Raw genomic sequence first — 20,651 nt, forward strand, 5'->3', positions numbered from 1 at the left:
CCTCTTGGCTCTGAGCATCAACCAAAATCCCAGGAGACAGGGAAAAAAAGTGACTATTTTTGATAAACACCTGGAAAAGTGAGAGTACCCCATGATGGCATTGCTGCTCTAGCAGCGGTGTGCACCCCTTGGATTAGTGAAGGGAAAAGCACAGGGGAGTTTGGAACAACCTGCAGCCGTAAATCCAACTTGGCTGTTTGGCAAGGGAGCAGGCTTCCCTCTGGCTGCCAAAGTGCTCCAAGCTGGCACCAGGAGAAGGCAGCAACTGAGCTACCAAAGCCCCCATCACACCCATCAATGAACCCCTGTGGTCTAGCAGGGGTCGAGGACCACCTGCCAGTCTGAACAGTCACCCCTGAACAGAAAGGCACAAGGATTTATTTTTTAATATAAATTTGTTATTTTATTAAACAGGATTAACAATCAACTGTCCAGAATCCAAACAAGCAACTCTTCTTCAGAAATTATTTTTGGAGAAAAATGACCCCAAAAAGGCCTGTTTCTTGCCACAATCATGTCCCTTAAAGTGATACTTTATCTTTCGCTTTATAAAAGTAAGAAAATCACTCTCTCATCTTCATTTACCTATCTATGCACCACATACTTCAGAGATGAGTATTTTACTCTGAAGACCAATATGGAAGCCCAGAAAGGATGGAAATACTCCCAGCACACCATCACTGCTGGCTGAGACTGGACCAGCCCATGGTCTGTCCGTGGCAATGGTGACCATGGCTCCTGGTCAAAGGCAACTTTTTGGTACAGTATCTTTGGAGTGAGCTTCTTGGCAAAGCCCTGGGATGCTAAAGCACACCACACACTCAGGTAAGAAAACAGTGGTCTCTTCTCTGGATGCACAGCTCTATTGCTTATTGAGTAAAAACACGATAATGCCATAAAATCATTAAGGAATTTTTGGTGAGTTTCTCTGTATAAATTCTCCACCAAATTGAAGATCTGACTTCTAGCCAGTGTCATAATTGAGTAAGAGAAGCAGTCAGATGGGCCCCGAGTCAATGTGTGACATGGGGTCCAAGTTAATTTACTTATTCAGCCTTAAGAGTGCTTAATGATTGTGTCAAATCAGAAGGAGGGCAGAATTGTTAAACCAGGCAATCAATCACGTTTTTTCCAAGTCCTAAACAAAGGTAAGAGGAAGATCAAACTGCAGTTCACAGGAGTTCTCCAAGATGAGTAAAAAAGTGGGAAAAATCCCAGAAGGCAGATTTTGGCCCGAAGTGGTAAAATTATGTTCCAACTTCCTATGTGTGTGTGAGCACGGTCATGGCCAGCTGTGAGCACAGCTGGGGCCTGAGCCCAAGGTGTGCACTTCTGCAGCAGTGACATGGGGAGAGGCCTGACACAGGGGAGTTCTTGTCCAAGAAAGGATGCCAAAAAAATTGTATTTTGTTTTAAATGCCCTTCGGACCTGTGCATGGGCAGGAGCACCAACTTGCAGCTTGTTAGTACAAGACTAACCCTGGGTAAATATAGCTGTGACCAAACCCTCCCACTCACAGGGACGAGAATAAAGCCTCTGTGTCTGAAAAGGCTGCTCTCTCCCTGCTAGCACTAGCACATCTCTTCCCTGGAAAGGTGAAGATTAACCCAGGCCACAGCCAGAGTTGAAAGTGGTTATTTCAGCACTGCAGGCAAGGGCCAGGCAGGTCAGTGGGGCAGGACAGGTAAAACAGGGAAAGAGCAGGGGAAAAAAACGTAGGGGAGGTTTTTCTGTTTGCATTTGCAGTACAGAAACACCAGCAGATGGAGAAGGGAGTCAGGCCAGCAGGCAGAGCCAGTCTGCTTGCACAACAGCAGGACAGGAAGCTGGATATCCATTCAGGAGAGAGTTTGTGGGGTACAAGTAGGTGTATGTGATAGTCTGATTCTGATGAGCACTGTAAGGGTCAACACAGGGCTGCCAGGAATAGAGACTGACTCTGGGCACCTCCTGCCAGTGCTCCCTCTGGCACAGAGCAGAGTCAGGCACTCGTGAAGGAGGGCCCTGCTCCACGCTGGCTCCGAGGGACGGGTCACGATGCGTTGGGGACCATCCCATAGGCTTCGTACAGCTTGTTGAGCAGCTCCTGCTTTTCCTTCTCGGGTAAGAAGCTGGACTGGGCTGCATTGATGTTCTGAGGAGGCAGAGGGGGAACACAGGAACATTAAGACATATCAGACATGAACACATAGTTGTGCACATCCCAGCACCTGGCTCTGAGCAGCAGCAGGTGAGAGAGAGTATAAAGTTTCCGCTCTCAGATTCATTTCCATGGTCTTATTTTATGCCAACTGCTCTGGCCCATCACTAGCAGCAGTCCCAGGAGAAATGAGACCAGCACAAAGCAAAGGTCTTTAAATACTCTGGAATTTTTGGGATGTGTACTTTGAGCCTGAACCTACTTTCCTGCTTAGGAGGCAAGAGCAGAATTTTTAGATTTCCATTAAAAACTCTTAAAGGTCATGAAGAAAAACCAGCAGGTTGTTCTGGGCTGCACTGAGACACCAGCAGAACACCCAGCCAAGGCCAACTTACGACTCTCTTGAACTCCTCTTCAGTGAATCCCATGTGTTCCTTCACAATGCCATAGTCCTTGTCAATGGTGGAGTTGAAGATGAGGGGGTCATCCGTGTTTAGAGAATAGTTGGCACGATCCTTCTTAAACCTGTAATGAAATCAGGTTGAACTGATGGGCAGAACACTGGGTGTGATACTGTGCAGTTCTCAGGGTGAAATGCAGCAAAAGCAAAGACCTTGGGGCTGTTTCTGCAGCTGGCACTGCTGGGGAAAAGCACACAAGGTTCAGCTTGTCCCCCACATGACCCTGCACTGACCTGCCAGCAGTGGCTGGGGTGCAGCATCTCATGCCCCATAACTCAGAGCAGGGCAGGAGGGACAGGACAGCCTCCCCAAGGGACCCCCACACCCCTCCAGCTGCACCAGGCTCTTCCATGCCAAAGGGCATGGATGTGCCACATTGTCCTACAAAATTAGATGTGCCTTAGCTTTGCAAAGCAATAAACGAGCTGTTATCAACCCAAATCCTAGTTATTTGAGATTTCACATAATTGAGAAGTCTTACTGTATTACAGGGTGTTTGGTGAAGTCCGGAGAACATGCTCCAGTGAGATAACTGGACCAAGGGCAGACCTGTTTTTGGGAGTTAAGCATGAAAAGCAGAATCAACCACGTGGATCTGAACCCCAGCTGTGGACACAGATAGCTCTGCACACTGGTAACTCAGATTAGAGCTCTGTTCACAGCTGCCCCTCAGCACTGCCCTGACAGACCATGGACATGTCCCAGGATGCGAGGAGCCCACAGCTCACATGACAGTGGCAGGAGGCAGTGGGATGTTACCCATGGCCAGTCAGTCACCAGCCCAGTGCCAATCACAGTAACAAAACCACTTGCATTAAGTACCTGTTCCTTCTATTGGCTGGATATGGCCATTCTGGGGAAAAGCAAAAGAAATCCTTACATGCACTCTAACTCCCAGGCATTTCCTCTAACCAGACTTGCTCTGGTACAGCAGCCTGATTTGTGGAAGGACAAGCCTTCAGGCCTGAGGTGTATAAATCAGTGAATAAGGTCTCCAGAGTGTATCCTTGGCCACACAAGGATCCTTTCTTTCTGCTACGTCCCTCCCACAAGCTGCTGTGCACACCAGTGCTCCCAGCAGCACATCCCAGCACAGACAGGTTTATTCCCAAAGTTTTTCCTGTGGAGCTCTGGGCATCTGGGTTAAACACATCACTGTACACGTGGTCAGCATTTGGGTGTCAGGTCCTGTCCCTGGCTGCAGCACAGCCTGAGTGAGGGCTTGTTTTCCACTCAGCAGCTACTTGGTTGTCACACTCCCACCACATGTCCTTACCTCAAAATGCATCTTTGTTTTCAGCAGCTCCTTGTAGAGCTCAGGGTCCTCCACGACATGGTACCCATGGCCAACGCGCTCGGCCTTCAGGACATAAACTGCCTAGAGAGCACAGGAAAACCCCTCAGAGCCTCTGAGCACAGCTCAGCCCCTGCCTGCCCAGAGCCCCCCATCCCACTGCAGGTACAACCCACACCACCGAGCTGGCTCCTGGGATGGCCTTTTGCAGCCATCAGGTCAGACCTCTGTCCATGTCCCCAGTGTTCACTTTGCTGTGGATATGGGGAGGACCTGGACACCTGTCTCTCCGGTGCAGGACATGTCACACCCCTGTCCTTGTCTGCCTTGAGCCAGGAACCCCTCGTACCTCCTTGACCATGGCAGCCGGGCCGGCCTCTCCGGCATGGACGGTGCGATGAATCCCACATCTCTCAGCTTCCTGCAAAACAAGGGAGAACATGTTCCTGTCCCATCACCTGCAGCAAGGTCAGCAGGCTCAGGGGCTGGCACTGCTCTCGGGGGCACAGCAAGGCTCCTGTGCCAAGAACCCACAGATCACGAGCCTTGCACTCCAAGGGCTGCATGAGCTCGGTAATGTCACGTAGAGAGACACTTAAAAATTCTGGTTATCTTCCACTGGACCCCAGCCAGGCTCTTCATGGACTTCTAATACTGGGTGAGTTCATTCCTGCCTCCTCTTCAGACAGCAGCAAGTTCTGAGCTCCTCTTCCTCCACCCACTTGCCTTTCTGCATTAAATTTGCAGGAGTTCCATGCTTTGGAACTTTTATATTTTTGGTGGCTGCAGCCAGGTGGGAGGGTGCAGAAGGACCCCAGGGCAGAGATGAAGAAATGTTCTGACACTGAGCACCTCCCTCCTGCAAGGGGCTGGTGCTGGAGGCAGCCCAGCCATAAGGACCCTGTGAGTGCAGATTTGGGTACAGCTCCATGATCATACTGAAAATTTCCTTGCCAGGGGGTCACAGGCTGCCTGGACTTTGGGAAACCATGGAGCCTGCAGGGAAGCCTGGCTCCTGCTTTGCTGGAGAAGGGCCAGCCAGCTGGCAGCAGGCAGGCTGCAAGCCCCATCTTGCAGCAGACATTCTTCACAGACAGTCCTTCAGGGATTTGCACTCAGGAGTTTTTCAGTTACTTAATACAGATGGGAGGGGGGTTTGCTTCAGCATCTCAGAGCCTGAGTGAGCCCCTGGCACAGAGACAAGATGCATCCTTCAGACAGAGGAGACTGGACCTGGATAATACTGCTGGTCCACCAGGGCAGGACGAGATTGCCCTCCCATCAGTTAATGAACTGCTGTTGCTGTATTATTGTTTATAATCACCCTGTTCACTCAGCACAGCAGGGCAGGACAGCCTTGTATCAGCTCCCATTGATGGGGTGAAGGCCCCAAGGAAGCCCCATGTACTTTCAGACCTGAGCACTGCTTGCAAACCACCATCCTTTTTGTCAGTGATGGTGCACAACCTCCTCCCCCACTGATGGTGGGGACTAACAACCCCAAATTTCCCCCAGCAGAGAGGAGTGAGGTTTTCCCTTTTCTTCGAGCCACTGCAAAGGCTGAGGTTTGGTGAGAGCCTGGGATAAGGCTCCTGAAGCCATTCCAGTGTTTGCATTTGAGATGATCAGATAAAAGCCCTGCAAATGTGCAGCTTCTCCTCTGTCCCCCGGGTGATTTCTGCCAGACTGGAAAGGCCAGTCTCTTCCACCCTTGGCTGTGGTTTCACCAAGCCCCAGGAGCCAACAGCAGTGGGGTGGGGGTTGATTTGAGCTCTGTGTCACTCCTCTCACGCTCAGTGCTACAGGGTAGCATGCCAAGCCCATGTTTTAGCAATGATGCCTGCCATTAATCATTTAGGAAATATAAACAAATACTTCTGCTATTTAACTGAATGTTTTTAATAGCTGCAACGAATCCTTAAGCTGTCCCAGCTGTTTGCAATTTGAACAGTGTCCCTTCACACACATCCCCTCAATATATATTTTTCTTGTAATTTCTTTTTAAAAACTTATTCCACAAACCTCATAAGCCTTCTTATGCTCAGAGTAATCCTCCACCTTCAGGGTCTCATCTCCAGCCAGGTCCACAGCCACCACAGAATCGTTTTGATACTTCTTGCAGAGCTCCACCACCTCTGGAGACCAGCCTGGAAGAGGCAGCACCAAGATTCAGGAGGAAGCATTCTTAAGGGTCATACCTTCAGCATTTTTCTAAACAAATCCTGGTCCTATAACTAGAAGGCTAGAGCTATTTTCTTTAGTCTTTCCCAAAATTTGATGCCCAAAAAAGAAAGCTAGGAAACTGCTAGAAAGGTCCATCATCTCTGTGATCTTCAGACAAATAAAAGCTGTCAACTGATCAGTCTGTTGTCAATGAAAGAGAAATCAAATGCATTTACCAGCTATAAAACTGCTCTCATCATGTTTTTCTGCTCACTTAAAGTAGGGGGGAAAATTAATTAAAAAGCTTCCAAGCAGTGGTGACTGCTGCAGTTGGCTCGAGGTAAGATGAGCTGCACTGCCTTGGGGCTGTACTATGGTGTATTGGAGAAATCCCTCAACTCCTGAGCTTTCATCCCTTCCCTGGCTGGGCAAGGTGAGGGTAAAGGCAAGAACTGTCCCACCAGATGAGCTGTGTCAGGGCTGCGAGGAGTCTCTGGGGGGCCCTGTACTACAGCCATCTGTTGCAGGGCATCCTTGACTCTCCAAAAGATTCTACTCCTGCTGGGAAGGAGCTGAAGTTTGAGCTATTTACCATCCATGAGAAAGAGACTAACAAGTTCTAAAGAGACTAACAGAGTTCTCTCTGATCAGGATAGATAACCTCTGGGAAAGAAACTGCATCTACCAGCTCACATAGCACTTAACCTTGGCAGAAAGGCCAAGAAACAGAGATAAACAGTAGTGTTAATAATTAACAGGCACCTGCTGTGTACAGACTATCCCCAAATCATATCAACACACCAGGACGATGTGTGCATCTGGGATTTTTTTCCACCATTTTCCAACTTGCTGGGTTAGGGTCATTGTTTTATTAACAAGTTTAATATGAGTTAGCTCTGACTGGTATCTCTGCCTTTCTCTCAACAGTTCATTAATTACAGGGTGGCTTCTCACTGTGCAGCAGCACATCCTGAATGCACTGCTAAAGACTCTTTATCAAGCATGTCATTGGCTCTGGGTATCAGCTGGTGCCCTGGGACACAGGTATGAGAATACCTGGTTGCACAAGCAATCCCTCCTGCAGTGAAGTGCAGGCTGCACATGCCCTTGGATGCTCCTGCCACCTCCTGCCTTTACCTTGTGCATTGGCAGGGACTGTAACTGCAGATCAGTGTGACTGTGCCTTACATCTCTCCAGCTTCTACAAAGAAGAACATTTTTTCCCTAGAAACCGGAAATGTAAGGATAAAGTTTTCAAAGTGTAACAACACTTTGGTATTGACTGTGCAGGCAGGAAAAAAAAAAAAAAAACCACTCTCAAATCTCCCAGCTTCCAAGAATATAATTTTTCACGTTTCTAAATGCAAATTAACATGTACTCACTAGGAGAAATCTTTCCACCATCTACCCTACTAAGCCTACATAAAATTGGTGTGAGGTATGAAGATACTCAGAATAAACTCTTCACATAAAACAGCTACTGTCACACATCCTCTCTCTGGCTGCATCCTTCCCTAGAGGAAGATCTTTGCAAAACTCAGCAGCCCATTGAAATGCTGGAAATTGGATTTTCTTCCTATTCTGGGTCACAGCACCCGTTACCAACAAAGTTTTTTGTCAGAGCTGCTGATCTCATAAAAGACATTTTATATATGTGCCTTAAGTATATCTGACTTGTGTTTTCAGCTTAAGCCAGCAGAGACTGGCTGCTGCCAATGGATTCTCTGGCTGCCCCATGACCCAGGCTAAGGATCTGAGCAGGTCACGACATGAGGTCATGTAGGACCACGAGCAGGGAAGTGTGACATGTTGTGCCTGGTCCTCTTTCCACGACCATTTGCTTTCAGACCTCCAGTCACTCATGGCAGATGCAAGTGCTCACTGTGCCAGTGGCTTTTACTGGCCCAAGGTGAGCTCTAGCTTTGGTCAGGGAGCAGAGATCACAGCTCCCCCAGGAGAGGACAGAGGAGCCCCTTTTGTCCCTCTGGCAAGACCTTTCAGATACTGGTTGCACCCCGCTCCTGCATCCAGTAGACCTTTGCCCAACAGTGAAAGGAGCAGAGGACCCCCAGAATCTCCTCAGCACTGTCTGGTCCTGCATCAGACCCACAGATCAGGGCTGTCCCCACGTTTCTGCAGGGCCCCAGACCCAGGGATGTCCCCCCACCACGCATCAGGGAAGGGGAGCAGAGCAGCAGGGGAGCTGCAATACATTACTTGGCATATGGCGCATGCAGCATAGAATAGACCTGGCTTTGATGTGGAAATCCCTTTCTCCATCCTTCAGTCCCTGATTTACGAGCTGAACAACTTCGTCTGGAGTGAGGTCTCCCCTGCAGGGAAGAAAAGCCATCAGCAAGAGGCCAGGCACTTGCCAGGGAGGCAGGCAGGAGCCACAGGTCCAGCCCAGCATCCCCTGGGAGTTCAGGCTGCCCCAGGTCCCATGTGCCCCACAAGAGCACCCAGAGCCCAAGAGGACCTTTTACACCCACTACCAGATACCAGGCACTGAAGCAGGCACAGGTGACACTAAGACTTAGAAAGGCCTTGTGGAACTGGGTGCCCATCCTGCCTGAGCAGAGGAACCCCCTTTTTGCCAGAGCATCTCATTAAGGCACACAGTTCTCTGCAGCCAGGCAAGCCCAGGGCTCAGCACCTACCACAGCACACTTTGGAGGGGCCCCAGAGCCCAGCACTGATTTAATGAGAGGCCCATATCACAGAGGGGATGACATGAAAGGAAGGGATCAGACCACCAGTCCCCTCCAACACCACCCATCATCGCTGCCAGCTCAAATTCCCATTTTGTGGTCAGGCAGTCCATATGTGGACATTTCTTTCCCTCTCACAGGGAAGGGCTTCAGCCAGAAGGTTGAGCACAGCTGCTCTGCACATGTAGAACTCGGTGCCCAGAGCAAGGGACATTAAAACACTGCAGCACACAGAGGTATCTAGGATGAAAAACCCTACCGATGGGAGAGGGAGGTGGAAGCTGGCTCTCGTTGCATGGGAGAAGAAAGAAGGTTTGTCACAGCAGCTTTTGAATGGGGCTGACTGGCATGGGGATGCCTTCTCCATCCCCAACCAGCCACCCACCAGCTCCCCAGCACAGCAGGATCACTCACTCATTTTGTCCCCAGGGCATGGGAGCCACACCAGAGTTTGCCAGGAGGTGAGGGCTGTACCGGACCTCCACGTAGGTGACTCCTTCCTTTGCTTTTGTTTCCACAAACTCATAGGCAATTCTCTTCACCGCCTCACGGTCACCCCTGCAGGGATGGCAGTGGGTCCTGTCACCCTCAGGGCCCACAGGAGACCTCCAAGGCTGAGCCAAGGGATCCAGCCAAGGGTTGAGGGGGGAAAAAGCAAATAGCAGGGTACTTACGCAATGGCAGGCATGTAGTAATTGAATTTCTCTAGAAACTTGGGAAGTGTCAGTGGTTTGTCATAGCTGACATACTTCAAGAGCTCCTCAACAGTATTCCCAGGGAGAGGGATGCCTCTTTTCCTGGAAACGAAGTCACATGTTACTGACAGGGAAGGTTATTGCATTTTTAATCAGCCCATTTTATACACCAGTTGTATCCAAAGCTGACAGCATCAACCACCATTTCCTCACAGGGAAGATACAGCACATGCTGACCTTCCAAAACCTCCTCATGGACAGAGCCCTGAATCTCAGCAGAGAGGAAGGTGATCCAAAACACAGGCAAAGCACAAACAAACCAAAATACAAGCCCAGGCTGACCCGGCAGGAACACAGCCAGGGCACATTTGAAGCTTAAGAAGGAGTTCATCTAAAGGGGCTCTGGATTATTTCTTGGCACCTCCTAGACCCAGCAGCAGAATTGCCAAAATTCTTTAGAAACGTTAATTACCACTTATGCAGGCTCAAAGGGTTGAAAAATCAAGAAGATGCTCCAAGGCCTGGGATCACACAGGCAGAAGTGTCGTGGCTCATGGGTTTAGTGCCAGCAGCTCCTGCTTCCTGAGCCCAGCATCCTGGTGGCATCTTCTGTGACAGGAACACCTCCCACACAGGAACAAACAGCAACAACTGCTCTCACTGAAGGGACAGACTCACTAATGCCCACATAAATGCTTCTAAGAGGGAAGAGGCCATCTTTCCCCGGAGCAGCTGGAATACAGAGTTGGTGAAGGTGTTCCTGGTGTGGCGACAGCTCTGATCAAGGAGGCTGCCAGCCAAGGGTCCTGCAGCTTCCCAGGCAGGCTTTGCTATCCCCCCCACCCTCTGGTACCCTGCACAAGCCAAAACAAATTTGGAATGATAACCAGACATTTGTTTTTAATCCTCTTTCCTGCCACAATGAATTACAGCTGATTGATGGAAGAATTCTGCTAATAGAGACAAAACACCACAGACAGCTTTAGTACTGCAATGCCAGCAACCATCCCAATGAGCCATGCAGGGACACAGTCCAAAGGACCCGGCTCCTGGGCTTGGTAAACATTGCTCCTTTCCCACTCAGCCAGGAAGGAAACCAGCCCCACACTCAGGCCTCACATCCAATCTACACAGATTAAGTTGCTGGCACTCAGCAGGGAACAGTCATCGCTGCCAAGGCATCGGTTTTCCTCCCTGCCTTGCCCTTTCCATGGCACTGACAACATCAGTCTCTGCTCCAGGAACTGACCTGCACCTTCCTCCACCTGCCCCAGGAAAGTTTCCTACAGCAAAGCCACCTCCCTGACCTCTTTCATGTCCTTCCAGAAGCAGTGCCTTCATGCAGGTATCAGTGGCAGTGCTTTGGGATGATCCACACTGGAATCACACCTCTGGATGAGGAGATCTGGTGGATCATGCCAACCTGGCTTTTGGAGCTGCTGCCACCCCATCCAACCCTCCTTGTAGGTGGGGTTCTTCTTGAAGCAAAGTGGCCAGAGGGGATCACGTTTGTCCTCACTGCCACCTTGGTGTCCTTCCTAGACTCCCTCCAGCTATGGGCAGCACCATCCCACCACAGAAAGGGTGTCTCCTGGGGACACCTCGTCCCCATGAGGGGTCAGTCGCACCTCTGAGCCCTTTAGCTGAGCAGGAATGATGCAAAGACTGACCCAGACCTGACAAAATTTGAGACAAAGTTTATAGGAACATCTGCATTCAGCAGTGCACTGCCCAAGGGGGCTTGTGCATCCCAGCAGCTTGGAGTTCTGTGTACATGGTCAAACACCACCTAGCAAAATTATTTCCAGCTCTTTACCTTTAAAAATAGACCACAAACAGCTTTCTGTGCCCAGGGTGAGATTATTAAGGCAGTCAGTCCCCTATAGCCTTCTGCACTGCCCCACTGGTTTGTGTGTGAGTGCAAGTTTTAGAGCCCATGAATAGCACAGCCTTGCTCACCCGAGGGCTGGCAGCTCAGGGGGATGCCAGGACTGTTTAAAAATAAGAGGGAATTCAGCACACACTCAGGCAATGAAGGTTTCTGCCCTAAGCAAGGCTCCTGGCACAGGATCCCCGGACAGCCAGTACCTCCTGGGTTTCAGGGCTCCTACAATTCTCCTAGGGGACTACACTGGCATTTTCTCTTTGCAGGCAGTGGGGCCCAGAAGAGCCCCAGGGAGTCAGCACCAACTTCTTCTGTTCATATGGACCTGTATTCCAGCCCTGCAGATCACCAGTAGGAACCCTGACTGAATTCACCATGCCAGCATACAGCAAAAAATGGGATGGACAGCCCTGACTCACCCTCCTTTCTCTGACTACACAGCAAAAAGTATGGCCAGGCCCTGCAGAAAAAGCTACTCCAGAAAGAATATTTCCCCCTAGGACTGCACTGCCTTGGAATCTGCTGGACTCACAGGATGCTAGAACCACTTCTCATCCTCCTCAAACTGACTTCCTCCCCAAAAATACCAGAGCTGTGCCTAAGAGCTGTTTCCCAAAATCCTTACTCTTGCCACCTTCTTGACGTAAGGCTATCAGTGACAGCTGGAAGAAAACTTGTTTATTTTGCTTACAAATGTGGAGCCAGGCCCTTGCACAGGTTAAACATTCACCCCGTGCTTCCCACAAAATCTACACTGAAGGAAGATGCACGTGGGCTCTGTCAAGGAAACAACCTCTCTCTAAGTCACTGCCAAGTGCTTCCCTGGGTCACCCTCACACCAGCGTGACTCCTTGACTGCTGCCACCAGGCAGACAGCCTGGGATTCAAATGCACGTGGCAGCAGGGCAGGCAAGGGCACCCAAGCTGGTTTTTCCTCCCAAACTGTGGAACAGCACCACCACCAAGACAACACTCCCAGCCTGCTGTCATTCCACTTGGTTTTGTGATTAGGAATGTGGAAAAAGAAAGGAGAATACAGCACCTCTGCTGTGTCCTGGGTACACTTCAAAGGCAAGCAGTTCTTTATGAGACATCTTCGGGACTTTTCTCATGGTGGCTCCTCTGAGCTTGCCCACAAACACACAACCACCTCAGTCACATTCCTGCTACCTGGGAAGCCCCAGTGTCTTTTGGGGTGTGCTCAGTGTCCTCACACTGTGCAGTCAGGCCTGGGCAGGGACAGAACCAGCACCAGCCAGGTTTGCTGCTGGCAGGAACTCCCCTGCCCCAGATCTGGAGAAGCAGAAGGGAGGATGCCTTTGAACTGCAGATCCCAAGGGCTTCCTTCCCCCCACAACTCACTTGCCAAAGTACAAGATGGTCTCTGGTCTGATGGCTCCATCCAGGTGGACGTGAAGCTCTACCTGCAATAAGAGAAATGGGTCAGGTACTCTTGAGCTGCAACAATAAATTCAGAGAGAAGTAACTGGTGCTCACATGGGTATAAATGTAGCCAATACAGAGACAAAGTCACGACCAGGAGGCACATACACATTTTTAAAATATAATCATTATAGAGTTTATTTTTCAATATCTAAGTATTGTCTAAATATTTTGTTATGGCTGCTGCAGCTCACACATTTAATGAATCTTTAGAAATTTATCCTGTTTCCAGTAATTTTTAGGAACTGCCCTATACTTATTTAGAGTTCAGGAAGAGTGAAAAAAGTAAACACCTTCACTTTCCAGCTTGCTTCCTCCTTGAAATCACAGGCAGCTAACACTAATTAATTTGCTAAGAGTCATTACACAAAAACTTTGACTTCACTTCCAAGAATCAGCTCCTGATGGGTTGTTAATTACATGGTATTATCAAGGCTTACAGGCTCTCTAATCCTACACAAGGGGTCAGTCCCACAGCACAAAGGTGCTGTAAAAATTTATAACAAGTTGCCCCATAGAACTAACAAGGTTTAAAAATAAAACACTTCATTTTTTACTCATTAAAAATGGGACTGAGTAACTCAGGTCTTTTCACTCTAAAGACCTATTTCCCCATTATTGCTGAAACATTGGATTTTGGATAAGGAGACCCAGAAAAAGCAAAAGCAAGTTTTTTCCATTAGCCAGCTGGGGATTTTGGAGGAACATGACAAATATGATTTGGAAGTCGAATTGGGAAGGAAAACATTAGCTGTAAAATGTTTCAGCTAGATATCCATCTTTCCAGAACTGTTTTCTTTTAAGTAACAGAATAGCTTACAAAATACATAGTTGATTTTATTGTATTTTTAAATGAAACTGTAGATTAGAAACTTAATACACAAAGTTCTTTTTAGTTATAACATCGTGGACATTTAGTTATAACATCTATGCATTTTCCTGCATAGATGATAGCTGCAGGGTGCCAAGGGTAAGACTGGAGTAGGATTGAGAGGACTGGATATTTGCATGGATAACTAAACTACCCATGGTTACTAATTAAAACTCACAAACCCTCTGGCGTCAGGGTATGTATCAAACAATAACTACGAGGAGCTGGGAGAAAATTGAGTAAGTGGTGCCTGCAAGTGTCCAAGAGGTGAGCTCCTGGCACAGGGCTGGCAGTGCCCATCTCTGGGGCTTGCTCTGATGCCCACGAGCTCACACCCACCCCCAACACACAGCCCTGCACACCTGCCCTGCAGGCAGAGGCACCTGACTCACTGCTAGGGCTTTCACTTGTCATTTCTGCAGCAACAAGCATGGCAGGGACAGTGCTGGGGCTCAGGCCATCTCCACATGATGGCCATGAAGCTGCCACTGGAACATTGGTGGCATGCAAAACGCAGGTGGGGCAGGCTCAGGATAGATCAAACTTCTGGTGGCAATCAGCTGGCCCAGGGCTCATGAATATGCCCACAGACGCCACTGATAGCAGACTGTAAAAACATACCCCTGCCACTTCTGCCCTTAAGATACAATCTGAATCTACAGAAAGGAAGATTGAAAAAGGGCAAAACCTGATCTTTCCCCCCTCCTCGAGTTATGCAATCCTGCTTATGAGGACTAAATGTCCTGCAAAGCAGCAAATAGGAGGATACAAACATGGTTTGCATTGCCAGATGTGGACGCCTGGCATGTTTTCTACTCTTGAGTTCCAATTCCTACTTTAAAACCATGCATGATCCACTCCTTGAGGTATTCAACAGCCCTTATGACTTTCTGGTGGAGAAACAGGCTTGAAATTTGCTCACATTGGATTTAAAAAACAAAGCAACATGAACCTATTGAGGTCTTTTCCCGCAAACACTTTTCAAGAGTTTCCTGCAAGAACATCCCAACATGACATTTCCATCAATGAGAAAGCAGATTCTGTGACATCCTTCATCTACGTACGTCACCTGCCACTTCTGCAGGGGAGATGCTTGTAAAGAAGCAAGTTCCTCTCCAATATCAGCAACAGGCTCTTTGTCCCATGCCAGCCCTTTTTTGGGTCTGAACACTTAAACCAAGTGCTAAGAAACCCTTGTGCAATGCTGTTCAACCCAAAAAGTTTTGGATTTCCTGGAGACCAGTGCTTCAGAGCAGAGTTTTCTGCAGCTGTGAACTAATCTATGCTATTTAGATGGCCAAAGGACATTCAGGAGAAGCTGGAAAGGTGTGCCTACAGGGCTCCAGATAAGGATGCAATCAGCAGAGGCGCAGCTCATCTGCCCCGGCACCTTGCTCGCAAACCCTGAGGGCTTCCAGGTCTGTGGGAGGCTGCTCACTGCAGATTACATTTCAGCCCTCTTCCTGCTTGTTTGTTTCGGGTAAACAAAGCACAAGTCTTTTCCAGATACAAATGGGTGACACGACCTTGCCTTAAGCCAAGGAAAGTACCCAGATAAGGATGAAAGAGTTTTCTCTGAACTGTGGCTCCAGGGGACATGCCTGAGCAAGTAGAAATTAGGTGAATGCAGAAGCCCAGTGCCTCTTCCACAGCTCTCTCCTCCTCAGTACACAGCTCCATGTGCATGTGGTCTCCCACCCCAAACCCTCAGATTTATTTGTAGAGAAAGCACGAGCACACATATTATATTGGGATCTCAACACCTGGTGAAGGATCTGAGCAGCACCACAGGCTGCACCAGCACTGGACAGGAGCCTTCAACCATTCCAGGACCACAGACCATAGAATCACAGAAAGGTTTGGGTTGGAAAGGAACTTAAAGGTCATTTAGTTCCAACCCCTGCTGCTGTGGGCAGGGATGCCACCCACTAGACCAGATGGATAACTTCCTTTCTCACATCCCAGCTGGATGTGGTACCACCTGTTCTGATGAAGAATAGGAAGGCAGGTGAACTCTCCAACGCTTTCCTGAGGAACGAGCTTTGTTCTTCTCCCAGGGACAGTCAGGACCCTCAAGCCCAGCTTTGTGCAGGAACCCTTCAGTCCCTCCTGCACCTCCACTGACCTTCCATCAGTGCACCAAAAACCCTGAGTGTAATGCAATAAAACTTTTAGTTTCACTCTAGACTTGTTGAAAGCCAGAGGGATGGGTTCAAAGAACGTTCAAAAGGCTGTAAATGGTGTGTCCTCAGCACATACAGCCCCCAGCAAGGCCATCAGAGCAAACAACTTCCAGTTTTATGCAAAAAAAACTTTAGCTCAACCATGGCACATGACTCATTAGTGCAGATATCAGCAAGTTGGTTCAGACTTTTTAAAAAGGAGAAGTTTTAAGGGCTCTGGCTTGACTTCTATGAAAATATTTTCATGTTTTCTTTGAGACGTAATAAGCTTCAAAAATAAATTCAAACACAAAATGAAGGTACTCAAACAAGCATGTTCCATTCCAGGATCAAGTCTGATTATTTTCATTTTAGTGAAATTAAGGGGAAAAAGTTAACCACACATTCAAAGTATTTTCATCCACAGTCAACCCAACACAATTTCTTTATTATGGTTTGATCAGTGGACCATGGCAGAGCAGCTACCTGCTCAGCTTGCCCATTATATGGCATAAAAAGAGCCATTCAAGCTAAGGCACTTGAAGGATTTTCTGTGTTTGGTGGTTTTAGGGTATTTTTCAAAAATATATACAATGACCAAAGCCAGTCCACCCCTTTTACTGTGATGTTTCCAGCAGATGTTAATAGATAATCAGGCAGCTGATAAAGTTGCATCATTTTAAAACCCTTAACAGTGACTTTGCCCAGGATTATTTGTCAGCCTCTTAAAAGGTGATAATTTAGGTTCATTCTAATAATCTCAATGGCTGAAAACCAGGGTAGCTACAGCTGTAATTTGTCAATTATTAGATAAGCGCGGCAAATCACTGCAAAAAACAATTAACTATATTCCCCAGAGACTGGTTTTATGGAAGTGTGCTGTTAGGAACAAAATGTTCCTCATCTTAAGTTGATCTCAAATGCTCGTTTAGAAGCAAGAGGTGAGAGTGGCTCAAGAGAGTTGTGAAGTGGAAGTAGCACATCATCATCCTCAAACCTGAGGACACCACAAATGCATTTGAGAGATGTATCTGTCACATGCTTTAAAGGGTGAGCCTTTAAAAGAGAAACATGGGAGACTACAAGTCCCACAGTGCTCCAATGCAGGAAATATTTGTGCTTTCTACACATCCATAATAATTGATGGGTTTGGTGGCTGAGGAAGAGGAGGATGCTCCAGTGCTGAGCAGCCTTTAGTACCACCCTCCTGGCACCAACTACTCACCCTCCACTGACCTCAGTATGAGACTCCTGGTGACACTAGCAGGTGATGGTGGCTGTGTGTCATCACAGGTGATGCTTCCCATGGGGTGGCAGGGCCATGTGCCACCACAGACCTCGCACCCACACCTGGCTGGAGCAAGGCACTGCTTCAGAGAGACAGAGTCCTGGCTCTTTGTGCAGCACCAAGACAACCTCTTACTGCCACCATGTTTGACAAGTGGACCTGGGAAGGTTATCCAAGAGCATCCCCATACTCTGTTATTAAAGAATTGAGCACACAAGGTACCACTGTGTAAGGTATGGCTTGAGCTCAGTGCAGTCTCAGCAGCACCAGGCTCTGACCCATGCCAAGTCAGGGGTCAGGCTGTGCACAAGAAGTGGACAAGCCAAATCCAGCATCACTTGCCATCCTCACAAAAGGCAGGGAGAGTCTGCAGTACTACAGGGAGTGGGGCAGGAGGTCCATCCAAACCCCCTGGGTATAGCCAGCACAGGCACCTTTGGTAGCACCCAGGCTGGGTCAGCATCCACTCTGAGAGGCTGCCACACACAGTGTTCCTCACAGGAACACCTGCCCCATGTCACCTGATGATTATCTTGCAAATGAGCTACACCAGCCACTGGAGAGAGTGGGCCTGACCCCAGAAACCCCTATTCCCATTCTGCTCTCCACAACACAGCTCAAGGCACGTGGGAGCTGCAGGAGAAGACAGCCACATGTCCTAAAGCCCCCAAGCTGGGGCTGGCCTACAAGAAGAGGGCAGTGAGCAAGGACACAGTCTCTGCTCTGGTTGTGGAACAGAAAGGGTGATGGTTGACATCAAAGGAACATCAACCTTTTCTGTTCTTTTATGGCCTATGATAAGCAGGGTTCAAAGTTGTCCTCCCACAGCTCCCTGTTCATTACTGTGGTCACTGGGAGTCAGCGAGTTCCTGAAAAACGCATGGGCAGCCCTGGCCCCACATTCAGCTGGGGCTGAAGCTGCTTCAGTTACCAGAAACATCTCTAAAACACAAAACTGATCATTCCAAATGGCAGAGGATCCAGAGGAATGAATAGGGCTCATTAACTGACTTCAGGCCCATTTTTTTTCCCCGAGCCTGACTTAGCAGGTTCACAGGACTGAAAGGGACTGCCTGAGTCAGGAAAACCAATCTCATAATTGCAAATAGCCAGAAAACAGAAGCCTGATCTTAGCAGTCAAACCCTGCAGTTTTTCCTAGATCTTTCTCTTTGGTATCCCAGTCTCACATAAACGGAAAAAGTGGAAGCATGAAAGAAGAACTTCAGTTGCTTCTCTTGGCCAGAAGATTAAAATCACCAGGGTGAACCAACAGCCTTTTTTCTTAGTGGAGCTGATGAAGCACCACCATCTCCCAAAACTGAAGTGGACTTTAAAAGGCTTTAATCATTAGCAGATTCCAATGCTCTCTGGATTTTGGTATCAAGGTTTGCCTGCTATTGCATGGATCAGCTTCCTAGAAAGGGAACCACAGTGATGGAATGAAACATCAATCAGACCTTTGCACACTGCCCTTTCCAAGTATGTGAGACTTTTCTGGTGCAAACTCAACTGAGAGATAAATAGTTTGGAAGTGGGAGAGGATGCAAATAGCAGCAAAACCCCCCAATCCTTTCAAGGTTTTGGAGACAATCTATTTCTCTGGAAATGCCACAAGCAGTTGCCACCACTCATGCTTTCCCAGAGCAGCACCACAACTTTCACATCACTTTTCTTGGTCTCCTCTACCTTGATTCCTACTTTCCCACAAGAGCCCAACCTGGCAGACCTGCTCCCTGTACAGCACCTTACCCAGACCACAGCCTGAGAGCTGAGCCATCCTGCAGCACAGGCAGTGTCTTTCCATCAGATACAGGATTATTGCTAACCACAGCTGTTTCATCTTCTTCCTTCTCTATTTTACAATCTGGATAATAAACACATTACTGCATGATGCTACTAGAGATGTAATATACAGAGCACGGAGAGAGCGAAAGACTGGTGCCTGCTGTCAGAGAGTGTTCCAAAGTGGTGTAATGGGTATCTGAGGGATGACTGAACAAAGTATGTAAGAGAAAAAAAAACAAACAAAATCACAAAAAAACCCAACCAAAAGCACGCAAAATCAACAAAACCAACCCCCAGAACAAAATATATTAAAAAAAAAAAAAAATCCACACGAGGAAACGCCTGTTTTAGCATGTTAGCACTCATCCCAACGACAGTGCTTGGGATGCAGGGCCCTTCAGAGCTTGCCCCTTCCCCAGCCAGGCCACCTGTGCATGCCCAGCCCGGTGGAGCCGCGTTCCCGGCCGGGCGATGGGACGATCCTGGACCCGCATCGCTCCGGCGATGTGCGGGACACCCGGGACAGCCCGTGCCCGTCCCTGCGGGGAGCACCGGGCCAGGGCAGCGCAGCGCCCGGCTGGGACCGCGGGGTGACGGCGCCCAGCGAGCCCCGGTCCCGGGGGACACATGCCCCGTTCCCAGCCGGCTGCAGCCCCGGGGTGAGGAGAGCTGCGGCCGCTGGGCTCCGGGGCGCGACCGGAGCGCAGCACCTCAGCCCCGGGCTCCGCACCTCAGCCCCGGGCTCCGCACCTCAGCCCCGGGCTCCGCACCTCAGCCCCGGGCTCCGCACCTCAGCCCCGGGCACGGCACCTCAGCCCCGGGCTCCGCACCTCAGCTCCGGGCACGGCACCTCAGCCCCGGGCTCCGCACCTCAGCCCCGGGCTCCGCACCTCAGCCCCGGGCTCCGCACCTCAGCCCCGGGCTCCGCACCTCAGCCCCGGGCACGGCACCTCAGCCCCGGGCTCCGCACCTCAGCCCCGGGCTCCGCACCTCAGCCCCGGGCACGGCACCTCAGCCCCGGGCTCCTCACCTCAGCCCCGGGCTCCGCACCTCAGCCCCGGGCTCCGCACCTCAGCCCCGGGCTCCGCACCTCAGCCCCGGGCTCCGCACCTCAGTCCCGGTTCGGCACCTCGCACCAGAGCAAGCCGCGCTCCCCGCTCCCGTGCACAGCACCTCGGTGCCCGTGCACGCCCCGTTCCCGGCCCTGTGCCTCCGGCAGCGCTGCCAGCTCACCTTGGGTCCCCCGAAGATCCTCGGTGCCCGCTCCATGCCGCCGCTGCCGCCGCTCTGCCGCTGCCGCTCCGCGCCCGCCCCGCGGCCCCGCTCGGCCGGCCCCGCCCCGGCCCGGCCCGCCCCACGCACGCCGGGCCCGGGGCAGGCACTCGGCGGCAGGGCGCGCTGAGGGAACGCTGGGGTAATTCCTCTGTGGGGGAAGGTTGGAGTGATTCCGCTGTGGGGGAACGCTAGAGACCCTCTCATTCCACCCACACTGCCGGGGGCAGGGAGCCCTGCCGCTATCCCAGCGTGCTCCAAGCCCCGTCCAGCCTGGCCTTGGACGCTTCCAGGGATCCAGGGGCAGCCACAGCGTCTCTGAGCAACCTGTGCCACCCTCACCATGCTCACAGGGAAGAATTTCTCCCTCACGTTTAGTATAAATCTGCCCTTCCTGCAATCCCACTCGCGTTTCCTTCAGGAGCTGAGGGCCCGGGTGGATCTGCTCCTCCAATGATCACACTGGCAGAAAATAGAAC

At 50.0% G+C, this 20,651-nt stretch overlaps 1 protein-coding gene across 1 annotated transcript; it reads right to left on the minus strand.

Moving 5' to 3' along the window:
- Nucleotides 1-389: 389 nt before the first annotated feature.
- ADA (adenosine deaminase) lies at nt 390-20,246 on the minus strand. The gene is made up of 11 exons (XM_058850709.1): nt 20,134-20,246; nt 12,713-12,774; nt 9,445-9,567; nt 9,185-9,328; nt 8,277-8,392; nt 5,919-6,043; nt 4,246-4,317; nt 3,879-3,980; nt 3,084-3,151; nt 2,537-2,666; nt 390-2,135 (listed from the first exon to the last, which is right to left on the minus strand). The coding sequence occupies exons 1-11, from the start codon at nt 20,167-20,169 to the stop codon at nt 2,034-2,036; spliced, it is 1,080 nt and encodes a 359-aa protein (XP_058706692.1). The 5' UTR covers nt 20,170-20,246; the 3' UTR covers nt 390-2,033.
- Between the last annotated feature and the right edge of the window lie 405 nt (nt 20,247-20,651).

The sequence above is a fragment of the Poecile atricapillus genome, chromosome 15 (assembly GCF_030490865.1).
Source record: "Poecile atricapillus isolate bPoeAtr1 chromosome 15, bPoeAtr1.hap1, whole genome shotgun sequence".
Lineage (NCBI taxonomy): Eukaryota > Metazoa > Chordata > Aves > Passeriformes > Paridae > Poecile > Poecile atricapillus.

Bases quoted from the DNA above. Each gene is read 5' to 3' on its own strand.
- ADA (XM_058850709.1), bottom strand. From the start codon at position 20,169: ATGGAGCGGGCACCGAGGATCTTCGGGGGACCCAAG. The intron at 3,152-3,878 runs GTAAGGACATGT...TCCCAAAAACAG, and splicing joins AAACAAAGATGCATTTTGAG to GTCTGCCCTTGGTCCAGTTA. The intron at 2,136-2,536 runs GTAAGTTGGCCT...CTGCCTCCTCAG, and splicing joins AAGAGGAGTTCAAGAGAGTC to AACATCAATGCAGCCCAGTC.